This window comes from Necator americanus, chromosome X (genome assembly GCF_031761385.1).
Source record: "Necator americanus strain Aroian chromosome X, whole genome shotgun sequence".
Classification (NCBI taxonomy): domain Eukaryota; kingdom Metazoa; phylum Nematoda; class Chromadorea; order Rhabditida; family Ancylostomatidae; genus Necator; species Necator americanus.
In genome coordinates this window covers 21629290-21651508 of record NC_087376.1, presented here as the reverse complement: position 1 = coordinate 21651508, position 22219 = coordinate 21629290, and the positions used below count along the sequence as shown (strand labels likewise).

The window sequence follows — 22219 nt, the reverse complement described above, 5'->3', positions numbered from 1 at the left end:
GGTCCCACTAAGATCACAGTTCGTTCGTATTTAATTTATGTTCGGTTTTTTTGTGTCATTCATAATCAATAAATTGTCAGTCATACACATGTAAATCAAAAATGGGAAAGAAACTCAATCCCTACAAGATAATATCTTAAAGGGACCCTAGGAGCAGAAAAAAAAAAACATCAAACTATTAGGTTGGTCCAAAAATAATGCGCGCCTTATCTTCAGGACAAATTTCTTTGCGGTTACACTCATTTTTAGTATTAAAAACTGTATAGCGTTTTCGATGTGGTTATTAGAACTGACCTCCACAACGGCTTACCGCCTCATTGTGGCGTGGAGGTGACACTGAGCATCGAACTGCGATGCACAGCGGAGGTTCGTCCTCCGGCAGGGTCTCCCAAGCTGAGAAGGAGTTCGACACATCCGACATTCCGACTTCTCGGAATCGGAAGCCTAGCTAAGAGTAAACCACTGCTAAGATGCACCACCGTCTTGGCAAAATGTCGCAAGGTGGCTCCCTGATCCATATAGGTTGGGCGACGACCTATGGTGAAAGCTAAGCTCACCATGGCATTGCTGCTTAGTTTGGGGAAAAGTCTTTTTGCCACTTCAGCATATACACTGCCTCAGTACCCTGCACACTGGGCCCTTCCATCTCAAACATCGGACGATATGGCGACCGGTGAGAGGCGATCAAATCTCAGGTTGCTCAGGACGTCGTTGATTCTGGACCAAGGCGACACACGCATGACTCGCCATGGAGACTGTCTCAGACTGTGTACTTACAACGCGAGAACAGTGTCCACAGACGCTGACCTGCATGCCCTTCTCGGAGCTGCAGAGCGTATCAAATATCACGTGATTGCTCTGCAGGAGACCAAGTGCAAAAGGAGCGACGTACGACACATGAATGACGGTACACTCGTCATTCGCGAAATGTAGGCGGTGTTGGTTTTGTTGTGCACCCATCTGTCGTCCATCTTGTCGATTCTCACGAGACTCTGTCACCTCGTCTGGCCATTCTTCGCCTCCGCCCTCTGCGCCAAAAACCCATCAGTATCATCAACTGCTACTCACCAACATCAGTAGCTGATGAACCCGAATTGGACGCGTTTTACGAGGAGCTGGAGGAAGTAATCCGCAACGAGAAGTCTATCTACAAATTCGTTGTCGACAACTTCAACGCAAGACTAAGAGAGGCAACAAAAGAGGAATACAGGAATGGAAGATTTGGACTAGGCGACCGGAATGAAAATGACAATCGTCTTGACGGGCTGTTGTCCGCCGCTCGCCTCTTTCATGGGAACTCTCTTTTCATGAAAAAAGATCATCGTCGGTGGACATGGGAGTCGCCCAATGGCGTGACTCGTGCGGAGATCGACCACATACTCACCAACCGGGGGTGGTGTCTACTTGACGTCTCAGTACTACCATCCTTTTGTAGTGGTTCTGATCACCGTCTCTTTCGTGCGAAAATGCGACTTAGCCACACGATGGAAAAGAACATCTGCTATCGGCAACGAAGGAGAAAAGAAGTCTACGACGATTGCGTACTCGAGGACTCCTTGTCCCAAGGTGACTGGTACATCGAGGAGAACCCAAACGTGGACTACGAGATGCTGCTCAGAGGATTACGAGCTAGTGCTGAACGTGCCTTAAAGCCAAGCACGACAAACTTGGATCGAATTTCGAAGACCACCAAGGAATTGTTGGAGAGAAGAAGGACTTTGAGGCTTGATCCGAATGCATCGCATATTGAGCGGTTAGTAGCAAACACTAGCTGCAGAAAAGCGTTGCAGGAGGATCTTTTCAAATACAGGCGGAAGAAGATTCTTGAAGCAGCACAAAGAAGAACGGCTCTAAAGAAGAGCTGCAGGGATCTCCGCGAATATAATATTCCGCTAGCAGCCTTGCTGAGCGAAGACGGGACTTGCACGTCTTCTCGTCGAGAGATGGAAATCATTACGGAGAGGTTCTACTTGAACCTTTTCCGTTCATCAACTCCTGTGTCAAGCCTGATCATCCCCACAGGTGAAGCTCCACCACGGATTCTCCCTTCGGAAGTACGAGTCGCTATCAAGAGCATGAAACACAAACCCCAGACCTGATTTTATATCAGCAGACTTTCTTCGGGCTGGTGGCCATCCGCATCATGTAATCTTAGCAGCGCACATGATATTCTACCTTCAGAAAGAAAGGATCCCAGACAAGTGGAAGACCTCGCGAACCGTTGTTATCCATAAGAAAGGTGACCGAGAGGATCTTCGGAACTACCGTCCGATATGCTTGTTGAGCGTGTTATACGAAGTATTCACCAAGATCATCCTCACGCGCATATCTAGGACGCTGGATGAAGCCCAGCCTCAAGAACAAGCTGGATTCCGCCAAGGGTTCAGCTGCTTGGACCACATCCAGACCGTGTCGAGTGTCATAGAGGTTTGCCGGGAATACCGCCTGCCTCTTGTTCTAACCTTCGTCGTCTATCAGAAAGCCTTTGACAGCGTAGAAACGAATGCAATACTGTCAGCGCTTGTCGATGAAAGTGTGGACGCGTCGTATGTGAGGACATTAGCCAATTGCTACGATCGATGCACGACTAGGATACAGCTTTTCCACCGCCCTCTCACCATACCCATTGGAAAGAAGGTACGACAAGGCGATACTATATCGCCGAAGCTGTTCACTACTGCATTGCAATGGATAATGAAATCGCTATCCTGGGAAGAAAGGGGCATATGTGTTGATTGAAGATTTCTCTCGAACCTTCGTTCCGCGGACGACATTGTTCTCTTTTCGAGCAGTACCAATGAAGCAGAAACGATGCTCAACGAATTGAACGAAGCAGGAAGAGAATAGGACTGCGAATAAACAGAAAGAAGACACAGTTCATGAAGAACGCCTACTGTGAGGACGGAGGAGTACAACTTGAAGGCTCCCAAATCGTGGAAACTCCGTCATACGTATACCTCGGGCGTTCTATGAACATGGAAAACGACTTGAAGGAAGGACTAAATAGAAGAATGAGAGCAGCATGGGCAGCATTCGAGGCCGTCAGGGAAGCTACGGACCAACTGACGGACCAAGATCTTCGTGCCCATCTGTTCGACTCGACAGTTCTTCCAGCGCTCTGGTACGCAGCGGAGAAGTGGGCAGACACCGCTGCCACGTCTAGGAAGCTACTTGCTTACTTACTTACGAAGAATCGACGATAGATGGACTAAAAGAACGCTAGAGTGGATCCCAAGAGATGCTAAACGCCCTTGAGGGAGACCGCCAACGAGATGGGGTGACGTGTTCGCTACACGGATGGACCAGCTGAGAGCTCAGCTAGATACGGCTCAAGGACCTCGTCAACGTCACTCACGAAACTTGAAAACATCTTGGATGACAATGGCGAGGGAACGAAACGAGTGGAAGAGATGCTAGGGCCCACATGTCCAGTGAAGACGGGCCGTCTAAGTAAGTAAGTATTAGAACTGAAGTGATTCTGAACGAGAATCAGTATTTGGTCAGTACCAAGACTTAGAACAGTCAGTAGTATTTGTCCATGCAAGATTTGCACCAAATTTTTCTCCACGAATTTAAGTTGGGCAGGTCTGCAGCGGAGACAGCTCGGAACATCAACATGGTTTGGAGTGAGGGAAGCATCACCGAATTCACGGTATGGCATTGCTTCCAAATGTTTCGCTGTGTCGATATGAGCCTCTAAGATAACCAAGATGCGCTTTTGTCAATGTATTGAAGAAGCCCACGGACGAATGCAGAAAACGTGAAAGTTCGCGAGAAAAAAATTCTTCTACGACCGTAAATGGGCGAAATAATCCTATTTTCATATCATACTTATATTCTAACCTATGGCGTCAGTTAAGCGTGTTGGCGCCAGAAAGAAGTGAGATGAGACTCACAGTATGACTTAGATGCGCCGACGTCAGGTGAGGTGAGGTGAGAAGGATAGCACGACCTCAAATAGGATGCTGGGTCAGAGGACAATGAGATCCCGCAGCATGACGTCAGATGAATCAAGCTGAGCCCTCAAACTGGTCAATCCAGCTTTGAAATCCGACTCAAGTCTGTCCTTTGTTTGCGCAGCTTAAAGACACATTCAGCACAGGCTCGCAGTCCTCTGAGCAGCAGCTTGTAGCCCATGTCTGGGCCCTCCTCGATGTGTCGGTCACCTTGGGACAAGGAGTCCTCGAATACACAATCCTCGTACACGACATCTTTCCTCGTTGCCGATAGCAGGTGATCATTTCCATCGTGTGGCTAAGTAGTATTTTTGCACGAAGGAGATGGTGATCAGAACCATTACGGAAGCATGGTGCTACCGAGACGTCAAGTAGGTAACACATCTGTCTTATGAGTATGTGGACAATCTCCGCACGAATCGTACCATTGTGTGATTCCTATGTCCACCAATGATCTTTCTACATGAAAAGAAATTTTCCATGAAAAAGGCGGACAACAGCCCGTCAAGACGATTGTCATTTTCATTCCGGTCGCCTAGTCCAAATCTTCCATTCCTGTATTCCTCTTTTGTTGCCTCCCTTAGTTTTGCGTTGAAGTTGTCGACAACGAATTTGTAGATAGACTTCTCGTTGCGGATTACTTCCTCCAGCTCCTCGTAAAACGCGTCCAATTCAGACATCAGCTGCTGATGTTGGTGAAGGGTTTTTGGCGCAGGGAGCGGTAGCGAAGAATAACCATACGAGGTGATAGAATCTCGTGAGAATCAACAAGATAGACAACAGATGGGTGCACAACAAAAGCAAACACCTACATTTTGCGAAAGAACTTTCTCTCTGCGAATGACGAGCACGCCCAACTCTCGATCTCCTGTGATCCTTTTGATCAACGCGGAATTTGATACGCTTTGCAACTCCGAGATGGAGCATGCAGGTCCGCGTTTATGGACATTGTTCTCGCGTCGTAAGTGCACAGTCTGAGGAAGTCTCCATGGCTAGTCGTCCACTTGTTGCCTTGGTCCAGAGTCGAAGACGTCCTCAGCAACCTCATATTTGGTCGCCTCTCATCGGTCGTCATACCATCCGACGTCTGAGACGACAGGACACAGTGTACATGGTACTGAGGCAGTGCTGCTGGAGTAGCAGATAGACATTTCCCCATACTAAGCAACCCTGTCATGGCGAGCTTAGCTTTCACCACAAGTCGTCGCCCAACCTAAATGGATGAGAGAGCCACACATATTGACGGTACGGTTGAACCTTGGCGGTGGTTTACTCTTAGCTAATCTTCCTATTCCAAAAAACTAGAAAAAAAAAACTAAGAGGTGTAGAACTCTTTCTCAGCTTGGAAGACCCTGCCAAAGTACCTCCGCTAGTGATCTCTTTTTTACAACATTTTCATCTTCTTTACTCTTCCAATAGACTCCATCGCATTGCCCGAGTATTTTTAGGCAAAAGAAATAGGCAACCATCCCTCGTTTCTCTCAGCCAAATTCTCGTCCAGTGAATTCCTTGGGAATCAGATGACAGAAGAGAAATAGAACTATAAATAGAACGAAATAAGAGTATAGAAAGAAAGAAATAGAACGCTCAGGAGATACTCAAGCAAATTGGGTGCAGCAGAAGTGTGTGCCTGCAGCAGCAATCGCCGCTACGCCTGTTCAGGGGCAATGTCCATCCTTAGGCTCCGCCCACCCCTTACACAGAAGGCCTGTAAGATACCTCTACTTGGATACGCTGACAAAACGAGCTTATAAGGAAATGAAATGGTAAAAGATGAGCTCCAAAAAGAGGAACCCGAAATGAAAAAAAAAAGGAATGCGATGTTAGCTGTGATCTCTGTTGATTTTGTTTAAAGTCTCGTCGTGTTTCAAGTGGGTGTTTAGAGTTTAAAATATAACTACATAATGTGAGATGCTCGCCCTACTGCCTTCATAGTTCGAGGAGGCAAATAAAGCTCATGAAGGTGAGTATAGACCGCAGGCGCATTTGGAGATCAAACTGAATGACATATTTCAAAGCTTCTCTACATGAATTCGGCGAGTGAATATCGTTACTTTCTTACGGATAAGACTACATTACAGCTATATTTATAACATATACTCTAATAGTTACGATATCTATCTTTTTGTACGAGTAAGAATTTGGCTTCATTTTGTACCCTTGTTAGTTGGCGATATATACATATATATTTATGTATGTACCACTTCATATTTTTCCGTGTTTAAAGGCAGCATACCACGAATCTGAGGTGGTGGGATTTCAGGTAGAGTATCCATGTACGGGGTCGTGGATTATGGAGATGGGGGTGGTTCCGCTTATCTCACTGGAAACAGCCGCCTCCAGAATGCTGTTTTGTACGACACCATCTACTGCAACGCTCCTCCCCTTGCGCCGCCTCCGCCCTGCGATTCGTCGAAAATCAGTTCGGATTGCCCCGAGAGGCAGAAAGGAACGTTACCCGTGCTAGGATGGCGCGTCGCAAAAGAAGGCATCGTACAAAACAGCATTCAGGGGCCGGCTGCTTGCAGTGACTGCAGTGATTCAGGGAGAGATGAGCGGAACCACCCCGATCTCCATAATCTACGACCCTGTATATGGATATTTCTCCCGAAATCCGTAGCACCCCAGATTCGTGGTATGCTGCTTAAGAAATCAATATGGCTAGAAGCAATCGTTGACTGACGGTTATGCTGGGTCTTATCCACAAGATATACTTGCAGGGATTGTGTACCTGCAAGACAGTTTTCGCATTTGCCAGGACGACTGATAGCATCAACAGTCAGTCGAACACCAATAAAATAATTTAACACAAACTAAAACAAATAAATTGAAACAAACCATGCTTAGAAGGGTGCGAGAATAATACATACTATTAGAAAAATAAGGCGATTACGAATAGGATTGCAAGAACAAATAGAACCAAGCTCTAAGCTTCTCAAGTTTTGGATCCGATAAGAAGTATGCTATGTCTTGAGTTTTACACACCACTCCATGCTCATTCCACCATCTACCGGATTGCAACGGTCATCATCGCATTCCGGAGTTCTTAGTTACATTTAGTCAATCTACCTAGGCTCAGCTGCAGAAAGTAGATGGCCGGGGCATCCTGCATGGGCAGTAAAGAGGTCTATTGTCGTTACCGACCGCAGCGCGGCGCAATCATCGACGCACGCATCCTCTAGGGATATGTTCTGACAGCCCCTCTGGGTACCTCCTGGTGCACACCCACGAATGTTTGGTGTTAGTGAGTGACGCAGCGCGATTTACTGCCGCTTTTCTTGGAAGGATCAGTGTGAATATCTGACAGAAGTGAGGCTTTCCGCAATCAGCGCAAAAAAGTTGAATGAACACATTTCTCATCGAACAATGATTACTTTTCATATTGTCACTCAAGAAAAGAAACTTGATGTCATTATTATTATCTACAATTGGTAATAGAAGTAAAATTAGCGCAAAATAGGCTGCACGAGTTGCTGAAGAACGGTGCTCACCGTAAATGTCACGCAGTACTATTTTATAAGTTTGTAGAAACAATTTTTTTTTTACAAAATTTGGTGTTTCTATGTTCCTCAGTTTTTTGGGACCTACTCAAGAAAAGTAGTAAATTTTTCCCTCTATTTTTGTCTTTCCCAACTAGATTTGGAGAGAATTACGCCACCTACCTACAAAAATTTGCCGGTAATTGTTTTCCTTCATGCTCTAATAAAAGATGTCAGCGGATTTTTTCAATCGCACTACCGTAGTCGCGCAACCAGGAAGGGTGCGAAAGCTCGGATTTCTGACGATGTATGATTTCGAACACAAACCAGTAGCCTTGCTCGATTATCATTATCATCGAAAACTTGATTATCAGGATTTCTCGATCCACAGTGACCTTGCGTGCAATAACGGCCTTAAGTCATTCTCGTGTTCCGTGTCTCAGACTTTCGTGTCGAGCAGCGCAGCCATGTCGTGAAGGGACAACTTTGGGGACGAAAAGTTTGATAAGGAATGGGAATTGCGTGCACCAGAAAGGAAAAAAAAAACAACGCAGAATATCGTTCATTTGAAGGAAAACAGCAGAAGAAAAGACCACGCAGTTCGCTCGGAAATTATTTCGAAAGAACTGTGATAACAATGCATAGTAAGTTAGGAAATGATGTCCAAACCTAAATGTGATAAGGAGACAAAACCTACTATGCCCAGAAACTACGTTACGAAATATCCCTAGATCGGAACACTTTTTGAAATTCTTTAAAGGGAACACTCACATCTTCGATTTGCAGCATAGTCTTCAACAAGTCCTTCTGAAAAAGATAAGCTTGGTCGCAATTTAATTCCTCGAACTTCACACGTCCTCCCAGTAGAATGGTTGCAGTTTCAGGTACGGTGAAGACCTTCCAACCGATATTTTCAAAGAAAGTAGCAAGACGATCCTTAAATAGGAGCCATTAAAAGAATATTCGAATTATAAGAATTCAGATATTAGAATCAATTTGCCGACAATGATGGTATGAAATGTACCAAATTCAACGCTACCAAAAAAAGATTGCTTTTAAAAAAACGAATATCGCACTTGGTCGGAGTGGAGCATAGATCCCTTACGGAAAAACCGCTTCAAAAATTTGAGATTGAGAAGTGCAAAGGTAGAGTGCCATTAAAGTGCCGACAAAAAAAGAAGGTACTCGCATACTAGAACGTCACTGCAAAATCCTTTTGGTACGTCCTTTTGGTACGAAAATGTTATGCCACGTTATAGTACCGTATTAGACATTTGTACACGAAGACAGGCAGAAAAATATTCGGCGAGTAATTGTCGCTACGTACGTTTACAAAGACATTTCTGAGTGAACGACTTACGCGTCCATGAAACAAACTCCCCTTCCACCACCAACTGGTGGGAAAGCCTAAACAAACAGAAATTTTCACAAACACTGCCTTTAATGGGAGTTTAGACATTAAGCTTGCAGAGCATAACAATGCAAAATGATAAGTACACCACTGTTGTTGCCGGCGAAACCACATACTAACATTGACCGTCCCGTGCACGGAAATCAACCCATGCAATACGTTCCGTAGCTGAAGCATGTGCGCTTTCGTTCACCTCTGTACCGACTTCTCCATGGCATACAGATAATTCTGCTGTATTATACGGAGCCATTCTACGCACAGGTAAATACGATAAAGAAAAGTAAAGTTTCCAGGAATGGCGAATACCGTATTTAGTGAGAACTGAGTCATTTAGCTAGTACAAGTTGGTGCGAAATCTTATTTTTTTTTGTATTTGAAAATTTAAAGTGTGTGTGCATGTATGTATGCGATGTATGTATGTATGAGATGTATGTGTGCGATATATGCGATGTATGTATGCGATGCCCAAAATAAAATAACTCATCCTGGAACGAAAACTTCTCCTCTACTGTCATTACATTGATGACTGTTGCATTATATGTCCCACTCAAGACGAGATGGACACTTGTTTCGAGCTTCTAAACCAGCAGTCCTTTTACATCATACAGCTCACAATGGAAAAACACGAAGAAAACTGGCTGTCCTTCCTTAACGTGGAAATGCCGTGGTCCAACGGTGAGTGGAAGACACGATGGTTTCGAAAACCTAGCAGTAAAAGCATATTAGTTCACTGTCTTTCAGCTCACCGTTGGAAAACAAAGAAATCAGTCATTCGGAACATGTTTAGGACAGCTGTAAGGGTGACATCTTATGTCCAGGAGCGGATCGATGCGGTTAACCTAGCGCAGCGGATCGCAACCTCTAATGGTTACATTGTTGATTCACCTCGTAGACCAGGTCTTATTGCGCAGCGAGATTATGCCAAGATGGATGACTCCAGAAAGATCAGTTTCTGCTTACCTTTCATAACCGACTACCTGAGTAAGGCGATAACGACCAGTCTGGTTAGGTGTGGTCTCGATGACCAAGTGAGAGTTGTGGAAATACCTCCCACAATTCTCAAGAAGCAGTTAGTGCGAAATAGAATGTACGATCGCATTTGCCTGATTCAAAACTGTGCAATATGTCCATTTGGTAAGGCAGGCGACTGCATGGTCTCTGGCGTAGTTTATTTGATTTCGTGCAAAACATGCGGCGAGCAATATATTGGCGAAACAGGGCGACCTCTTTGTGTTTGTATTAAACAACATCTAGATGGGATGAAGCATTCAAACGCAGCAACGCATCTCGGAACCCATCGCAGAAAATGTCGTGAAAATGCTCGTTTCTGCATATCTGCCACGATCCTATCGTACAAACCCGAAATTTTGACCCGCAGAAGTTTGGAGGCGTTTTGAATAAACGCTAAAAGTCCAAAAATGAATAGAAAGGAAGAGTGCATGGCCGTGACCAACGAGCTGGCTCTGTGTCAAGACCTTTGCGGGTTTTGATCTGCGGAGTCATACGCGGGTCGCATAGTACTTAGTATTAGTTGAGCGATTTTATCACGCGGAGGTCCGCTAATATCACGGCAACACGGCTACCTAGGTAAGCGAAGGATTTGGACTCTTCTGGTTTCGATTTGGATGTAGCATCTTAGGGAATGATGACTTGGTCTGGATGAGGCATTTGAGAGGATATATCACAATTGATCTGACTTTCCAAGCTCTCACGAAAGTGACGCCGAAACATCAGCCGTAATAAGGTTTCTCAACAATCTTGGCTGTTGCTTAAATTGGACTATCGATTAGTGCAAGTATTAGCACAAACCATTATGATCACAATCCTTACTTTCAGGACCATTTTTTTCTGTAAAAGCTAGACGTGTCTGGAAGATACAAACACAACTTGATTACTGGCTGGTCCTCGCAAGATATTGTATGGGTAAACACGCGTTCCAGAACCTCAACGATTACGAATTGCAGCAGAACGTGCTGGCGCATCTCAAGTGGATTGATACGCCAATGACTTTATCTTTCTTCATCTTAATTTCCAACTGAGTTATTAGACGTCGTTCGAAGTCATGCATATTTCCTCGTCCAGCAAAAATCATAATTCCAGCAAGTTTTTGCTTTGCAGGACTAAACGAACGCCGTTCCAAAAATATGTGGCAGAATCTGAGAAAGGATTCCTCAGCCTAGATTTTAAGAAAACTAATGAAGATGGATATGTCTAATTTTGCATGGTATGAAGGGAGAACTGGTTATCTGGCACTGCATTGCTTGGGATCCACTATGGACGACAATTATCAACCATCAAGTCCAATCAACTTGGACTTAATTCTACTCTGCTCTGTGATGTAGATCCTTTTTTTTCTGGTAGTAATACTGTCGAATCTCGTTCTTAGCTTTGAGTGATCTTCTCTTCCACATCTTTATTACATTACTGCGTAACTGGGATTAGATCCGGATTTTGACACCATTACAACAACGGGTCTCCACCTTAGTCACTGGCGTAGTAGTTGGAATGTTTCCGATCCTCGTTATCTTGATGTGGCCACGCCTAAAGGTTTCATAGGTGAATAGTGGGACACTAGAATCTCGAATCATCCTGGATCAGCACTTAACCATGATCCACTAAAGCAGGCAAGAAGGTCGCGTGCAAGTGCGTTCGAGCCCATCACCCATTTCATCGCTGATCCCCATCATGCATAACAATCGATGTTTTGCTCCTATCATCGAAACAGGAGCTAACGGTATGTCTAAGACAGCTCACTCTATCACAACACAAAGCCTACTTCTCACAATATCAAACTCATGATGAGGGACATATCATGGAGATCATGGCTATCATGGAGACCAATGGATGTTCCACATGGTGTTAAACTTATATTTATGTTTCCAACTGGGTTTTCGATGTTTGCTGTTGTTTTTCAGTTTTCACTGTTGTCACCGAAGAAAGCGCGGATTATTCGACATTCCGATGAAATTTGAATTCTTACTTGAAAAAAAAAACACATTTTGAAGATTGGTTATCCCCGAACCTAGTGGAGTGCAGAATCACATTAATTTGCGTTTGTATTTCACATCTTCTGTTTTTCTCAATGCATTACATATGAATTTCTATCCATAGTTTCAAATGCTTGGGAACTGGGAATGTTAAAGTATATGTGTAGTTTTTCTTCATCCATGTTCATCCATTCATTCGTTTTATTTAGCAGCCTTCTCGGTACAGTTCGTAATAATTTTTGCTTGGTTATTTTTGATTGCTTCAGTTTTACTGGTACTTTTCTTAATTCTAGATACCTTTTTCTTCTTGAGTTTCTCTGAGAATGGTTTGTGAATTTCTCTACTGTTCTCCCTGTGAAGCGCGTTCTACGAAAATTCCGTAAATTTCTTTTAAATACCAGCATCTAATGTGAATTAGTGCAAGCTTAGTATATCTATAACTGCAGAAACGTAGAGGAAGCAAAAAATGAACGCTTACGCGGTCTACAATGAAATGTGAGAGTCAACTAATGTTTCAAGTCAGTGCTTTTGTTAACTTTTGATTTGAATTGTGATTTCGAACCGTCAATCGTGCAACAGCTGAAAGATGCTGTTCTCCAAATTTATTGCCAAGCACTTCAAACTTTTTGTTTTGCACCACTTTCTGGACTTCTTGAACAACAAGTCTCTTCATCTGGAACAAACTCTTTGGGAAATTTCCTTCTAATTCTCTACATCTTCTGAAATACGTACTAAGATCACGCTGCGGAAAGTTCATCCACAGCAAGATCGCTTACCTATACGAGGTCTGCTGTCATAGTCTTAGACCTGGATTTAATCACATTTTCTTCTGGTGCGGTCCATTCACCAGCTGCATCTACCTTTCGCAGATTCAACACCAATAGTTGATACCGACCTTCCCCTATCAACATCATCTCCTCGGAGGGAGGCTTCGATCCCAAATTTATGACAGTTACTGAGTAACAATGTATGCAGTTAAGTCGTTTAGTTGCTAGTCGTTGCTCAAATCATTTATTTAAGTAACTTCTACCTTCTATCTTGGGCTGCCTTCTTCAAGAGAAGCTCTTCCTGGGTATTTCTCTTGCTTCCAATGATATTCATCCAATTCATTCCTTCCACTCTTTTTTCTCCTCGGTATTCTAAATTTTCTGGGAACAGCGAAGATGCTTCCGTAGATTAATAAATAATACTAGATAATATTAATACTAGGTGACCTCTCGTCCTAACTTTTGTCGAGTATGAGAACACATCCAGTACTATCGAAGCGAATGTTGTTGCTAGCGATGATTAGTCAAGGAGAGGCCTAGGTTCCTTACATGAGGACGTTGGGGAATGACAAAGCGGCTCCCGCAGACGTTTTCGCAAAGGCCTCTGAGAGATTATATATCCAGTAGATATGCCCGGGAAGAAGCGAAACTGCGAAATAGACAACCTTCGTAGATGCTATCTTGGCTGTTGATATGTTTCAAAACCAAAATTATTCGTGAATCCTATATCTTCCACTTTTACAGGCTACAAAAAAAAACCATGCAACTTACAGGATATCGATTACCTTCATCCCCATTATCTTTGAGGAGGAATATTGTGGTGCTCGAAAATCTACAGGAGCCTCTTTATCTGCACTTTTGTGGAGCGTATTGTGAATATTTTTCAAACTAAAATAACATCTTTATTAAAAAGACTGCAAATTATTTGATGAATGCGTACATTAATGAGGTAGAGAAAATCATTATTATCATTACTTTGACTGTCCTATTGTGTCCTATTACTGTGATGATACCGTTCACTCATTTCATGATAGAACATTTTATGACAATTTTTGCGAAAGAAAACGAGAATAGCTTCGACATTGTAGTGGTTTCGCAGGAATACAGATGTAAAAATCTTCTTCAAATGTAGTACTGTCAGCTTCAGTATGAAATAGAGAGGAAGAAGTTTTGATAATGATGATATTTCTAGAAAAGAGCGAGAGGAACCGTTTCCAGCAGAGGACAAAAAGAGGTTCAATTCTGCGAGAGAAGTTTACAAATCACTGCCATTCTTTAAGCTTCCATTGGCCACCGCAGGCAAGCGAAGCGCACCACAGAAAGTCTCTCATAACATGACCAAAAGGCCATCCAAGTTGCCCGCTAGTGCTCATAGGCAGTAAAAGTATAATATAGAATCACTGGAGAAAAAAAAACAATCTAAAAAAGAAAGGAAAACCCATTAAACACGGGTAGTTGTTGCTTTTGTTGAGTTTTGCGCTCAACAGCATATTTCGCAACAGTATTAACTATTCAACACTCGACACTAAACAAAAGTCCAAAAATACAAGACAGGAACGGTACAATGAAGTAGTGGAGATGGTGTCGATTTCTGGTCGCGAAGCACGGTTTTATGGATTATCCCCTCTTAGTTTGTCCTCAGCTGAATAGACGATGGGGATGAGGACACAAAAAATCTTCCCATATATGTTCCCCTAATACGCCTATTACTAACCCAAGAAGATACATGCAGAAAATCCGTTTTCGTTCCGCTAATTAAACCTTCAGAAATCCAATGCCTATCCATGGACAGCCTTACTTTGTCTCGTCGAGTGCGTCCACCCTTTACGAAGTTGTAAGAGCTTGCATCAGATGGCAAAACGAACAACTTAGTATAGTAGAGTTAAAAACGACATGAAGCACATACGCAATTGCGTACGCGGCTTCTCTCGAGGCGCTTCGGTGGAGCGTAGCGGCAAGAAGCGTGGTGAAACCCTTGCTAAGACCACCCATCGTTGCATTTTCCGACGGTCCCAACTCAGTTTCAACTGCTGCCTGGGTGCGGGACAAGGGGTACCCGTGAAAACGGTCGACCGCTGCTGACCTGCCTTCAGTGCGCGCGTCCGCGTAATTACACCTGACGCCCTACCACTTAGGCAGCCACCACCAGCGCCTTGGATCACCTAGACCCCGACCAGCTCCATTTATTCTATAGTTTCAAAAAAATGGGCGGTGTAGTGTAGCGGTTAGAGGTTCCACTTCCTGCACGATCGATAGGAGGTGCAAATCCGCCCTAGTGCTCACCAAGCCTTTCATCCCTTTGGAGTCCATATATTGGTACCAGACTTGTCTGGGAGGATAAAAGCATTGACTTGACGCATCGGCTGGCCACCGCAAGTCATTGTATAGGCCAGTTAGGCCAGTTCGTAAACCTCAAACGATTCTGAATTGGAGTGAACGTGGGGTCGCATCCCAACCGGATTGATTAACGCCAGACACCTTATCCTTATTCTTTATACTTAAAAAAAACTGTCAAGCAATTTCCTTTCTTGTTCGTTTCAAAAAGCGCATCATACGAGCTGCAGGAGGGATGAAAGAATGCCGTATGAGCAGGAGACGCGTGCGAGGAAGGCGATGTGGGCGCGGACATCGGTGAGATGTGGCACAAGAACGACGACCAGGTAGGTTACTGTAGCGGTTATGACACTGTCAGGAGTCGCGCGGTGCATCAGTGCTCATTAGTCTCCTCAGTATGCGGCGGTACATCATACGGGTACCTCCCGACCGTTTCCTCTGCTGTCTCCATCACGCCGTTTCGAGCGCACACACAAATGCACCGCAATTACATTCTTGATTCATGCCGTTTTAACCCGACTATATGTAGCGATATTTTGTGTTGAAGCAATAAGTTCTTCTTGCAATAATTAATGAACTTCTGCGATCTAGTTGTTATTTTGTATCGTTGGCGTTCTCAGATGGCCAGCTTAAAACGGAGCTGGAACGCTAAATGTAATACAAAGAAGTGGCACAGTAACAAAATGTTTACAACAAAACCATGTTTGCTCACATGCCAATCGATTACCTTCACACTCTCATTAATCTCATCTTTTAAAAAACAAATTAATGATCATTTTCACAATTTCTTCATGTAAAATGAGAATTAAGTATTTGATTCAACAATTTCAAATTATAAATATGACCAATAAACACGATTGCAAAATACAGTATGGAAAACGTACTGAGTATAAGTAGAAATCGATTGTAACATACCTGCCCAGTAGTCTTCCCTCCACATGGACCACCGGTCAAAACCAGCTTATAGACTTTCGAAGTATTAAGTGAATTCACTGAACATAAATTCATAGCCATGGTGGAATCTACAATAACAGTTATCTGTTATCAGGATTTATTTTTGATCCACTAATAAATGACAAACGAAGGACCACATGTAGTCTTGAGAGAGGTCAAAACTACCCACATTTAAAATGATTTTGCGAACATACCTATACCTCCACAACGGTTCACCGCCTTATAGTAGCATGGAGGCGGCTCTGAGCGGCAAACTATGATGCACGGAAGAAATACGTCCTCCACCAACGTCATTCATTCTGAGTTCGACATCTCCGACTTCTCGGAAACGGAAGCTTAGCTAAGAGCAAATCACTGCCAAGATTCCCTACCGTCTTGGCAAAATGTCACATGGTGGTTCCCTGATCCATATAGATTGGGCGACGAGCTGTGGTGGAAGCTAAGCATGGCACGGCTGCTTAGTATGGGGCAGTGTCTATGTGCTACTCCAGCATCCTCACTGCCTCAGTACCCTGCACACTATGCCCTGCCCTCTCAGACGTCGGATGGTATGACGACCGATGAGAGGCAACCAAATATCAGTTTGCTGAGGATGTCTTCGACTGGACCAAGGCGACACGTGGACGACTAGCCATGGAGACCACAGAATGTGCACTTACAACGCGAGAACAATGTCCACAAACGCTGACCTTCATGCTCCTTCCCGGAGCTGCAAAGCGTATCAAATTCCACGTTATTGCTCTCTCTCTGGAGACCAAGAGTTGAATGACAGTGCGCTCGTCATTCGCGGAGAGAAAGTTTCTTCGCGAAATGTAGATGTTTGCTTTTGTTGTGCACACATCTGTTGTTCATCTTGTTGATTCTTATGAGATCCTGTCACCTCGTCTGGCCATTCTTCGCTTCCGCCCTCTGCGTCAAAGACCCATCAATATCATAAGCTGCTGCCCAGTAACATCAGCGGCCGAAGAATCCGAATTGGACGCGTTTTATGAAGAACTGGAGGGGGCGATCCGCAACGAGAAGTCCTTCTGCAAGCTCACGTACTCCCTTACTTCTCGAAGCAAATAATTAAACCAGTCGAAGCAGTCAGGCAAATGCGATCGTACATTCTGTTTCGCACTAACTGCTTCTTGAGATTTGTATGAGGTACTTCCACAACTCTCACTTGGTCATCGAGACCACAACCAACCAGATTGGCCCTTATCGCCTTACTCAGGTTGTCAGTTGTGAAAGGTAAGCATAAATTGATCTTTTTCGAGTCAACCACTGTAGCATAATCTCGCTGCGCAGTAAGACTTGGCCTCAACAGTTAGTGCGAGCATTAGCAATGTAACCATTAGAAGTTGGGAACCGCTGCGCTAGGATAACCGCATCGAACCGCTCCTAGACATTAGACGTCACCCTTGACGACTTCACGTCACCCAAACCCTTCACCTGTCTGAAGTAGTTTCGCGACCAGCGAAAGACAGAGCACTTTAAGCATTCATCCAGGAGCGTCACAATCTGGCTTATGGAAAACTCGTACAGGTTTAGAATGTCTCAGTGTTCTACGAGTAGCTCGAACACCGCTTGAATTGCAGCGCTGTTTGAGACATTGGTATAAAGAGAAGTGACATCGAAGGATTCAGTGATACATTCTTTCCCCAAGCGCGCTCTTCGAAGTTGCTCAAATTGGTGTTGGATGAGAAACGGGAGTGCGTGTAAAGAGGATCCCGGCGGAATTTCGAGCATGTCACGGTCATGGTTCGTCAGAGCCATTAGAGATAACGCGTATCCTAAAGAGACTCACCTTCGCTGGCACCTCAATGGCTGACTCTGCTTACCTACCGTTAATCATACGCTGTATCACCGGCTAGGATTCAATTCAAGAGCTACTAGATTTTTCTTTGGAGAATCAGACACATCCACTGGAAATTGATGATGTGAGGTGAACGTGTAATCGTACCAGGAGAAATCCTCAAGTGAAATATCAGAGAAGAATTTATCTAGTAGCTTTAAACTATGAAGATTTTTGATAGAAACAGGGAACACTAGCTTTCAAAAGTAATGGGAATGAAGATTGACGTTATCCTGTAACCCTAATTTGTTAGCGGACAGAGGGACCTTTTGTATCTCTGACCTCTTGGAACTTACAGGAAGAAAAAGTGTTCATTCGATAAGATTTCTAGACTTCCTGGAGGTAATATCTAGACAAAACTTGCTCCCGTTCTCTTATTAGAACACCATACAAAATATGTACCTTTACCTACATTGTCCTTTAATTTACTCGGTAATTTCGACAACTCACAGCATTCTTCATTACATATTTCCTTATAACTGTGTAGTTCTTTGCGTCTCTATGGCCGGAAGAGAAGGTTGTCTGCGTCTCCATGAACGACTGGAGCGTGACCGTCGAGATATGTTCGCGTATCCGCCGGTATATCCACTGGATACGGAATGTCTCGGGGACATTCTCGGGGAATCCGCCGGGACTCTCTTTACCGTTCTCCGAGCAAAGGGACAAGTGTGACGTTTAGAAGTCACGACATTCTATTAAGTAAGCTCGCCTACATTGCTTATGATAGGACCTACTTTGAACGCCCCTAGTTTATTTAATTTAATATTTTCTGAGGAAAGCAGAAGGAGGAAACTTATGTGTTTTTACCAGTTAGTATAGAGCTTGGCAACTGAGAAGTTCGTATTTCAGCCTTGTGATCATTGTTTTATGTAACCCCGCAGCCTTTCCGGCCTTGACCCAAGCTCTATTGAGATGGCGACTTTGTTTTATGAACTATTCATGTGACGAGGAGTGGTAGAATGTAGCGTCATCCAAGTGTTTTTGAGTGATGGCCATGTCTAGTTTACGTGATATGACCACAAAGTCTCCTTCCTTATCGCTGATTGTGACCTTTATCTCGCCACGTGTTGAGAGTTCGCGCATCTCACGTAGACCAGAACGTTGAATAGGCGTGAGATTAGAAATAGGATGTTTCCTCGAAAAACGTTTAAGAATCGGGAAAACTGATGCAGTGAACAGAGGAAACTTGGCATCCACTCGAAGATGGGGATCCTGTGGTTTGAATATCATTGCGGGGAATTGCACCAAAGGGAAATTCGCATTGAATTGGATTCGCTCCTTTGTGCTTCTAAAGGCTGATGATTGCCTATGCTTTCTCGGTTTTATTACCCCAATTTTGATGTTCTATGACAACCAAGTGCCGATATTCCATTCCAATTCTCGTAAGTTAATGCGAGAGGCATGTAACTTATCGAGCGCTCCTGTATAATTCCTCAACTAACTTCCTAACTCCTCAAGTACGAGATTACATTCTCTATAAGCGAAAGTGGGAATTCATGTCGGACTGCCAATTCACTGCTTTTTCAACCTGGCACCGAAGAAAGATTGGAACTTATGGTACTTCCTATTCCCACTATTCCCGTTCCTTGCTCTCCGATCTTCGCTCTATATCGCAAACGGTCACGTACGTATTACATGCTGCTCATTATCTTTCGTGCAACGCTGGGCCCAGTCGCAAAACTGACACCTCGTAGTTAGAAAGAGATGAACTGTCTATAACAGAAACACGAGACAGTATTTTTTCATCTTTTGAAAAATGGTTTGGGCTAACACTACTAGGGTTTGCTGCAACTCTTAAAGACTGTTTTTGGTCCCGTTTCCGATGCAATAACCTATTGAATTTGCCTTGTAGTCTAGACTAGGCATTAGAACGAATAATAAAGTGTGTGTCCCGCGTTAATCAATCCGGTTGGGATGCACCATCACGTTCACTTTAATTCAGAATCCTTTGAGGTTTACGAACGTGTAACTGGCCTATACAATGACTTGCGGGAAACGTTAGTTGTAATAAATTTTGTAAGCAATCTTGGCTCTTGCTTCAATTTCACAGTCGCCAAAATGCAATGTCTATGCCAAGATTCAAGTAAGGTCGAACTTTCGCGCTTCTAAGCATTAGTCTTAGAGGAACTGTGACATGTAAGCTAATGTTAAAGGAAGAGAAGAAAGTAAGTTAGAGCGCGAGAAATAAAGGCGCCACTGAGTGCCCCATGTGTTCAAATTACACGTCGATTCCACTGCTGTCTCACCTCATGAAGATCTCTGAATGCATCGTCGACCGCAGAATTTGAGGCACTGTCCACCTTCAAGCTAATCAGTGCGGTTTTGTTTAACTGCAGCATTAGCAAAGCTATCCACCCTACACGGTTACTATCATCGACCCCGATGATAGATAAGGGGCGTGGTATAAAGTACCGTTCGCTGTTATGGTTATTTTCGTGACATAACGACTTGTACCGTCCAAGAGTGTAGCAGACAACGCTCTGCCCACTCATTACTTCTCTCACATTCTCTGCCTACTGTATAATAAACATATTCAACTGAACCACCGTTTCGGTCTGTTCAATTAGGGTGACAAAACCCTAGGCCTTTAATCACCCTCTAATAGTTACCGAGTGAGAAGCAAAAACCGCTGCATCTATTATTCTTCGGCATCGGGAAAGGATTGAATTGTGTTTCTCATGAAGTAATCCGGTACACTTTACGACATCTTTTTGTTCAGAAGCTAATCAGACGGGTCCAAATCCAACATACTGACAAGTCAAGCGCAGGCAGGACCATGGACGCTACTTTACACCGATGAGATCATGCTGGCGTTTCAGTGCGAGGAATCGGAGCAGCGAACTCAACTGTGGCGTTACAAGCTGACAAGATTTGAGCAGTGTCGTAACATGAAAAATACAGAGTACATGGCAACTGACGTAAACGAGACTGGCACCATCAAGGTTGAAGACATTGTCCTACCAAGAACATGGCTTTCAGATACCAAGGTTGGATGACCGCATCCGGCTGCCAGCAGCTTTGTAGGTGAGGTTACCATTCGTGTATGCATTCGTACTGCTTGGCTGATGTGGCAAGGGCCACCGGTCGCTTCTATGACAAGAGGTTTCCCGACTGCCTCAAGTCGAAGGTATGCAGAACCGTCATTCGACTTGTAGCGCACCGTGACCAGCGATCCGAAAAGTGAAATCTCGTCTCGATATCACGGAAATGAAGATCCTACGGTAAACAACAGATATCACTCGCCTTGATCTTATCTGCCACGAGTTCTGACAAGGACTAGGCGTGGCTCCCATGTTCAAGACTTGTGAAATTCATCACCGATGGTCACGTTCTCAGCGCTGAGAACTACATTCTCCGTAAGATCTGCATAGACCTAGACGAACACTGACTTTATACGATCACACTGACACCAAACCAGTTGACATGCACTCTGGCGTCAAGTACATGAGTGGCCGAAATGGCTTCACCTAGCCAGAGAAGCAATCGCCTCCATTAAACGGGACAAACGCTGGAAAAAGAAGAGAGCATGCTATTTCTGATATTAATTGTGTTATATGTTTCAAATTCCGTCCAAACCCGTCCACCCAACCAAAAATTCGAGCGGAAAGAAATCTATATCTTTCTTATCGAGCCACTGTATATTAATTAATTTGCGGATATATCTTACTTACTTACTTAGATGGCCCGTCTTCACTGGACGTACGGGCATCTTACCGACTGTGCTACATCCGCTCCTAATATACATAAGATATGTATATAATAGGGAACGGTCAAGAGGTACCCTTATAATGAGTCATCTTACTTAGATACTTAGACGGCCCGTCTTCACTGGACATGTGGGCCCTAGCATCTCTTCCACTCGTTTCGTTCCCTCGCCATTGTCATCCAAGATGTTTTCAAGTTTCGTGAGTGACGTTGACGAGGTCCTTGAGCCGTATCTAGCTGAGCTCTCAGCTGGTCCATCCGTGTAGCGAACACGTCACCCCATCTCGTTGGCGGTCTCCCTCAAGGGCGTTTAGCATCTCTTGGGATCCACTCTAGCGTTCTTTTAGTCCATCTATCGTCGATTCTTCGTAAGTAAGTAAGCAAGTAGCTTCCTAGACGTGGCAGCGGTGTCTGCCCACTTCTCCGCTGCGTACCAGAGCGCTGGAAGAACTGTCGAGTCGAACAGATGGGCACGAAGATCTTGGTCCGTCAGTTGGTCCGTAGCTTCCCTGACGGCCTCGAATGCTGCCCATGCTGCTCTCATTCTTCTATTTAGTCCTTCCTTCAAGTCGTTTTCCATGTTCATAGAACGCCCGAGGTATACGTATGACGGAGTTTCCACGATTTGGGAGCCTTCAAGTTGTACTCCTCCGTCCTCACAGTAGGCGTTCTTCATGAACTGTGTCTTCTTTCTGTTTATTCGCAGTCCTATTCTCTTCCTGCTTCGTTCAATTCGTTGAGCATCGTTTCTGCTTCATTGGTACTGCTCGAAAAGAGAACAATGTCGTC

The 22219-nt window shown here is 44.2% G+C and overlaps 9 protein-coding genes across 13 annotated transcripts; 4 read left to right on the top strand and 5 right to left on the bottom strand.

The window, feature by feature from the left end:
* Positions 1-537: 537 nt before the first annotated feature.
* RB195_024664 (uncharacterized protein) lies at positions 538-2739 on the top strand (the record flags this gene model as incomplete). Of its 4 annotated transcripts, none has more annotated exons than XM_064212522.1 (3): positions 538-673; positions 934-2054; positions 2182-2739. In XM_064212522.1, the coding sequence occupies 3 exons, from the start codon at positions 538-540 to the stop codon at positions 2737-2739; spliced, it is 1815 nt and encodes a 604-aa protein (XP_064068403.1). The 4 variants fall into 4 exon arrangements, with proteins under 4 accessions (XP_064068403.1, XP_064068406.1, XP_064068405.1 ...); XM_064212524.1 differs by lacking the exon at positions 2182-2739 and having other exon boundaries at positions 559-907; positions 934-1753; positions 1831-1885; XM_064212525.1 differs by lacking the exon at positions 2182-2739 and having other exon boundaries at positions 559-907; positions 934-2099.
* A 140-nt stretch (positions 2740-2879) lies between these two features.
* On the top strand, positions 2880-3203 carry RB195_024663 (uncharacterized protein; the record flags this gene model as incomplete). The annotated part of the gene is made up of 1 exon (XM_064212521.1): positions 2880-3203. The coding sequence occupies one exon, from the start codon at positions 2880-2882 to the stop codon at positions 3201-3203; it is 324 nt and encodes a 107-aa protein (XP_064068402.1).
* Positions 3204-3289: 86 nt separating this feature from the next.
* On the bottom strand, positions 3290-4636 carry RB195_024662 (uncharacterized protein; the record flags this gene model as incomplete). The annotated part of the gene is made up of 3 exons (XM_064212520.1): positions 3290-3478; positions 3554-3696; positions 4468-4636. 3 exons carry the CDS (start codon positions 4634-4636, stop codon positions 3290-3292), a joined length of 501 nt encoding a protein of 166 aa, XP_064068401.1.
* Positions 3290-15948, bottom strand: RB195_024659 (uncharacterized protein; the record flags this gene model as incomplete). 2 transcript variants are annotated; one of them, XM_064212516.1, is made up of 5 exons in its annotated part: positions 3290-3446; positions 5000-5169; positions 8207-8371; positions 8796-8842; positions 8967-9096. In XM_064212516.1, the coding sequence occupies 5 exons, from the start codon at positions 9094-9096 to the stop codon at positions 3290-3292; spliced, it is 669 nt and encodes a 222-aa protein (XP_064068400.1). The 2 variants fall into 2 exon arrangements, with proteins under 2 accessions (XP_064068400.1, XP_064068397.1); XM_064212517.1 differs by lacking the exons at positions 3290-3446; positions 8796-8842; positions 8967-9096 and adding an exon at positions 15850-15948 and having other exon boundaries at positions 4840-5169.
* RB195_024661 (uncharacterized protein) lies at positions 9404-10243 on the top strand (the record flags this gene model as incomplete). Its single annotated transcript, XM_064212519.1, has 2 exons — positions 9404-9521; positions 9588-10243. 2 exons carry the CDS (start codon positions 9404-9406, stop codon positions 10241-10243), a joined length of 774 nt encoding a protein of 257 aa, XP_064068398.1.
* Positions 9626-10243, top strand: RB195_024660 (uncharacterized protein; the record flags this gene model as incomplete). Its single annotated transcript, XM_064212518.1, has 1 exon — positions 9626-10243. One exon carries the CDS (start codon positions 9626-9628, stop codon positions 10241-10243), a length of 618 nt encoding a protein of 205 aa, XP_064068399.1.
* RB195_024658 (uncharacterized protein) lies at positions 13447-16182 on the bottom strand (the record flags this gene model as incomplete). Its single annotated transcript, XM_064212515.1, has 3 exons — positions 13447-13488; positions 15850-15956; positions 16083-16182. 3 exons carry the CDS (start codon positions 16180-16182, stop codon positions 13447-13449), a joined length of 249 nt encoding a protein of 82 aa, XP_064068396.1.
* A 2476-nt stretch (positions 16183-18658) lies between these two features.
* Positions 18659-18955, bottom strand: RB195_024657 (uncharacterized protein; the record flags this gene model as incomplete). Its single annotated transcript, XM_064212514.1, has 1 exon — positions 18659-18955. The coding sequence occupies one exon, from the start codon at positions 18953-18955 to the stop codon at positions 18659-18661; it is 297 nt and encodes a 98-aa protein (XP_064068395.1).
* A 2827-nt stretch (positions 18956-21782) lies between these two features.
* RB195_024656 (uncharacterized protein) lies at positions 21783-22106 on the bottom strand (the record flags this gene model as incomplete). The annotated part of the gene is made up of 1 exon (XM_064212513.1): positions 21783-22106. The coding sequence occupies one exon, from the start codon at positions 22104-22106 to the stop codon at positions 21783-21785; it is 324 nt and encodes a 107-aa protein (XP_064068394.1).
* Positions 22107-22219: the final 113 nt, after the last annotated feature.